The sequence below is a fragment of the Etheostoma spectabile genome, chromosome 15 (genome assembly GCF_008692095.1).
Source record: "Etheostoma spectabile isolate EspeVRDwgs_2016 chromosome 15, UIUC_Espe_1.0, whole genome shotgun sequence".
Classification (NCBI taxonomy): Eukaryota; Metazoa; Chordata; class Actinopteri; order Perciformes; family Percidae; genus Etheostoma; species Etheostoma spectabile.
This window is the reverse complement of record NC_045747.1, coordinates 32,638,543-32,644,436: the sequence shown is the minus strand read 5'-3', so window position 1 is coordinate 32,644,436 and position 5,894 is coordinate 32,638,543. Positions and strand designations below refer to the sequence as shown.

General features: G+C 40.7%; 2 protein-coding genes across 2 annotated transcripts in view; one reads left to right on the top strand and one right to left on the bottom strand.

Moving 5' to 3' along the window:
• The window catches only part of LOC116703354 (neurabin-2), a 163,780-nt gene that overhangs the window by 59,504 nt on the left and 98,382 nt on the right, over positions 1-5,894 (top strand). The window lies entirely within an intron of this gene.
• LOC116703356 (phosphoribosyl pyrophosphate synthase-associated protein 2) overlaps positions 1-5,894 on the bottom strand; it is a 13,184-nt gene that overhangs the window by 5,314 nt on the left and 1,976 nt on the right. The window contains exons 3-5 of the mRNA XM_032538031.1: positions 3,902-3,954; positions 564-630; positions 252-424 (exon numbers count right to left, since the gene is read on the bottom strand). Of these exons, the coding sequence (XP_032393922.1) occupies positions 252-424; positions 564-630; positions 3,902-3,954 (293 nt within the window). The remainder of the gene's footprint in view (positions 1-251; positions 425-563; positions 631-3,901; positions 3,955-5,894) is intronic.

The window sequence follows — 5,894 nt, the reverse complement described above, 5'->3', positions numbered from 1 at the left end:
CCCAGTTTCTTGTAGCCAAGGAGGACATGGAGGATTAAATAAACATGACAGACTTCAGAAGAGTTAATTATCTTTGCTCGATTTTCTGCCCGCGATGGCTTTACACATGCACGTTGCATGTATGTCAAACGTTCTGCTAGTAAAATGCTACAATCTTTGATGTCGCAAGCGAATAGAAACATACTGGAAATGACAACTGTATTCTGACTTTTCCCGTTTATCCTGCTCCAAAGCAATGCTCTCCCACTTACCAGCTTTACACATCATAGAGGCAATAAGCTTGGAGACGATGGAGCCCCTCTTCCTCATCTTGCACTGCTTGCTGTAAGGGAAGTAGGGGAGGACGCCTGTGATGCTTCGGGCACAGGACGTCCTGCACGCGTACACCAGGATCAGCATCTCCATTATGGTGGTGTTCACGTCCCTGAGGCAGCCGAGTGATGGAGAGAAAAGCCACAGAGCAAGGGGAGAGGGGGTTAGCGTTGACAAAACGTGATGTTAGTGAGATGTTTCATGGGGAACACTGTCCTGAAATATTCAATTGTGTGCTTGTTCTTTCTTACTTGGACATTGTTTGGATCACAAAGACATCTTTGCCTCGCACCGACTCTTGGATCTGTACCCGCGTTTCTATAGAAACAAACAGGATGTGAGAACGAAAGCAAAGTCATAAAGCGTGCACACATAAACACACAGTCAGTCCCACGTCGCGCACACACTCCTACCTCATAACAAAGCCTACAAAGCCTGTTGGCTTCATTAGAGGGCTATCTGCCTCTCACACACACACACACACACACCCTCCCACTGTGTGAAAATTTAGATACTAGCATTCCAAAAATGTGCCTCCCACAGAAAAGAGATTAGAAAACAAAATGCTATCCAGGCAGAGCCATGTCCAGCAGAAACAGAACTGATAGTTGATGCAAGCAGCCAAGAAACTTTGAATATTTAGGGTGTGGAATTTCTTTCTGTATACATCTATTGTTATTAAACACTTCAGTTAAACTAACACTGACTGTAGCACATTTGCAAGTTGGTCGACTCCATGTGACACAGATGTGAAGCAGTTCTCAGAAATAATGGTTATGCAACTAAATATTAGTACAGTGATTCAAAGTAAAGCAAACCATTGAGACCATTGAGTTTCAGTTCATACAATAAATGTTTGAGTTTGTAAAGAAAAATGCAAATACTGCTATTTTTTAACAGCCTATTATTCCTTTTTCTTCACTTTCTGTAAAAGGTAGAACACAAACTTGATCAATTTTGGTCATGTTTTGATTTGGAATTGAATGTGCAGTGTTCCCAATGCATTGATATTGTGGAATTAAACAATCTTGCCTGTACTTGAAAATGTCGTGAGATCGGATGTAATCTACCACGCTGATTATTTGCTCTTTGTTTTGTCTATCTTGCATCAACATCGTGTGGTAACACAGGTGCAAGCAGCAACTGTTTGGAAAGTGTTCCTGAGGAATTGGTCGTCTGTTGGCAAACACACTGTACTAGCTAGCAAATCCACAAAACAAACCACAAACACACAGACACTGTAGAAAAGGTTAACATTCTGTTTACTGGATAAGAACAGAGTGGTTGTTTGTGTGATGCACAAACAATTAGAGCAGCAAAGGTTAAAGTGGTGGTTCAGAATTTTGGACATAAGACCTTATTTCCAAGTCAGCCAATGTGTTTTTTATCAGTGAAGACAGTTTAACTTTTCATCCATTTCTTCCAGTCGCAGAATTCACTGGTGCTATGCTAGCGTAAGTCAACAGTATCTGCTAGCCTGCCATTTAACACAGTCTTACATACTCCACAGTACCCCAAAGGCAAATAAATTATAACGCCAGACTATCGCTGTAAATGTCGGTTGATAGAATAATGTTAGAAATAGAACTACCCTTGCATCTCAATGATCCCATGACATTTTGAGGGACTATTTTCTCAGCAGCGGCGGAATTTTACTTCGCTCGTTAGTGGTACTGCAACGAAAAGTAAATAGAGGAGCGCACTATAGTCAGGACACCTAGCTAGCTAGCTAGTAGTTGCCTTGTACATTGTTATTAAAGAATTACATTGGAAATTAGGGACTTCATGGAAAGGAAACGTAGATTCAGTGTGGATTTAGAAATTGTAAAAAAAAAACAACAACAGATGGGCACCAAAAAGTTTCCACAAAATTCCATTGTGAGATCCAGAAAGGAACCAGCTGGGGTTTCTTGTTGCTGGCTTGGACATCGAGACACCGGCGGAGACTATACTCATGTTGCGAATTTGTAGTGATAATTTTGGACCAGACAAGTTTGAAAACCCCCCCTGCAATCTAAAGGACCACAAGTCACTGACAACAAATGCGGTTCCATCTGTGTTTCAAGATGCACCAACAGCTACTGATCAACAGGTAATAACGACATCTCCGGCGGGTGCTCTCTCTACAGATGCTCTCTCTTTCTGCCCTTTTAGCATCCATCTCTAATAGTTCTTCGTCTGTGTATTCAGGCTCATACTGGTACGGTTTGTTGGATAACACACATTCCTTGTCTTCATCGTCAGAAACATCGGCATGGCTTTCAAACATGGCCATAGTACTATATCTTGTTGAGTCCTTTGTGCAATGTACGCTGCAGGTAATTAAACTCGCATGATTGTCATGTGAACCGGCTTTCTCGGTTGCCTAGGTAATATCACTCAGCCGCTGCTACTATTGCAATGCAAGGCTAGTTTTATTTCTAACATTATTCTATCAACAGACATTTACATCGATAGTCTGCCGTTATAATTTATTTGCCTTTGGTGTACTGTGGAGTGGGTAAGACTGTGTTAAATGGCAGGCTAGCAGATACTGTTGACTTGCATTAGCCTAGCACCAGTGAACTCTGCAACTGGAAAGACTGGATAAAAACTGTTAAACTGTCTCCACTGATAAAAAACACACAGGCTAACTTGGTAATGAAAAATTCCAAAATTCTGAATCACCACTTTAATCAATCACTCGATACCAGAGGCCTGTCACCTGTGTCACCAGCTATTCAGGCACTGAACAAGCTCTCAAAAGAATGGTCATACCACCAAACGGATACGAGATATCAATAAAATAGCCTCCTCATGGGCACCAGAAGGCCTTTGTGAATGTATTGATATAATATTTATGTGGATAAACTTAAAAAAGTGGGCATATCAGCGATTTAAAAAGTGCTTCACTCTGCGTTTTGCTCAGACAGTGAATGAAGGATTATTTGGAACTCTTGTCATTTGAAAGGTCGCTGAGCAAAAAAGTATAATTCAGATTGCATTAATGAGCACATTGGCTGAATCTAGACAAGAATACCTACGTTATGATGTACAAATTGTCCATGACGAGTTAGAATTGTTGGCGTGGGAGCAAGTTATAGAGAGAGGATCAAGATGATTTTTTTCAATTTCTCCACTCTAGTGATGTCACTCCACTTCACGCAATACACACTCATAAATGCAGAAAAATCCTAAACTGTAAACTATACTTAAACAGCTTTACACAAAAACTGTAAAATATATCAAAACACTGACACCCCGAATACCTGAATATTTTGTGAATGGTTTAAAGTTTGAATCACAAAAATGTAGGAGATACATTTTGAAGCAAAAGAGGATTTTAAGGATTTGAAGCTTGCTCTCATTGACTTTAATGTTAAAATAAAATGTTTAAAAGCTTTATAATTTGAAAAAGTAGAAAAATAGTTGAAGTCCCATCATCTGCTGAAAGAGCTGAAGATTGTAAAAGTTGAATGGTTTAAATAGCTGAAAGTATGCAGAAGTTACAGAGAGCCAAAAATCGTACGGAATAATAATAAGTAAGAAAAATAAAGAACAGAATAACAATAGTGGACAAGGAGTCACTCTGTACCAGACATCTTCTTACCTCTGTTAGCTTCCTGGTACACCTGCACCTTGCCAAGCTCCACCCCTAACCGCCTGAGAGAGAGAGAAAGAAAGAGAGAGAGAGAGTTTCAGCTTAGGTTTGCAATGTCAGAAGAACTAAGTATGTTAACATTTGTCAGAGGGAAGCAACAGGAGTACATACATTTAAAAAACAAACACAAAAAAAACACACTAGGGCCGGGACGATTTGTTGGCAAGGTCGAAGTCATCAATTACGTAAATGAATCGATAAATAACTTTTGTTGTTGCGTCTAAAATATCATGGCTGCCTCCAGTAACAATGCAAGTATGGATTCCTCGCAACAACACGTTGAGAAAGAGGCTTGCACGCGGTCCTCTAAAGTGTGGGAGTGTTTGTCTCTTAATGCCAACAACAACGTGGTAGTCTGGAGACTTTCTAAAATGATTCCTGAGTCAGGATGACAGCAGCACAACACTGTGAGTTCTGCTCACCATGTCTCTCCAGCTTCTCCCGTAGCTCAGCCGTAGACAGTGTCCACTGCACTGACTGGAGAGGGAGTAAACTGTGCTGTGTCTCCTCCATCTGTAGCTCTGTCTTCAATCATTGTGCAACCAGGCCAGATTGTTTCAGATGTCTCACGAGTCCTTTACAACGTCAGCTATAATGGACGCTGTATCAAAGAAAATGACGCTCGGGCTCATAATTCCCTCAGAAAGGAGAGAGAAATTGCAAGTTTTTTATATGTGAATTCCTCCTGAAAGTGACTTGAAATGTTAATTTGTTTTATTGTTGGATTTCACATATTATGCAACTACAATGGTATTTCAAGGAGGCTACCGATGGTGAGTTGAGTAATGAATTTTCATTAAAGTTGTATTTTAATATGGCGATTCCAAGAATCAAAGTGATCTTGACTTTTGAGCTCCAAAATCTAATCAGTTCATCCATGATAGCGGAACGCCCCAAAAACATGCCTTTTAGGCCCATTCAGACCACAATAAGTGATCTGGCGATTTGCTTCAGGGTTGCGTGGCGGTGTGGGAGGGTCACTGAAACGGCAAATTTGTGTGATGTCCTGTTGTGTTCTTTAAGCCCCCAAATGTAACACAAGTAGACTTTATTGTTCACAGTTACTGTTGACCGGACTTGAAGGCATCTTCATTTCCCGGAAAAAGACGAGCGAGAGAGATCGACTGGGCTTTGTTCTTTGGCAAACATTCAGCTCTTACACAAACTCCTGGGCAGTTCAGTGCTTGCTTTTAAACTTTGTGGCAGCGATAGAGGCAGAGGACGCCGCAGTGCCCCGTCCGTCTTTTTCCATTGCAGATTTAGTAACGCCTCATGCGTGAGGCGAGCATGGCAACGCTGCAGGAAACTGTCACAACCTAACGCGACACACACAGAAAGTCAAAGGTGTGTTTTGTTTTTTTAATCCTCGGCATGTGGCTGTTGCCACAGCCAGAAGGCAAATTTAGTTTCAAAAGAAGCTGGAGGAAGCAAAAAAAACAACGCAGGCTAAACTGACTCAGTGATTAGTGACAATTCTTTCTGACCAATCAGCAGCCTGCAGGTTTTTACGTCACCTTTTGGTATCTTCTCAGGTCGCTTGGAGCCTCGACAGAGGTTAGCTAGTACCAGGGATGGCATGGAAAACTTGCCATAAGATCATCTCTCAATGCAAATCAAACCAACTATTAGGCCAACTGAAATAAAACCATGCCTATCTCTAGGTATGGTGATTCCAAAGGCCAAGGGAACTTTATCAGGATGTATTGTATCCTGATTTATGAAATAACGGGCCTTAAAAAATAAAAATCTGCCGGCCTCTATGGGAATTTAGAGGTTTGTATGCTTATGCCCCCAGTATTTTAAGGAAGATCATTTATTCATTTATAATACATTATTCATTCACAAAGAAAATTTGTGTCCTTAAAAGGTTGGATTTTCCTTTCTTTTTTAATTGAAGCATTAATTTCCAAAAGACTTTTTTTATTCCTCTTTTTAATCAACT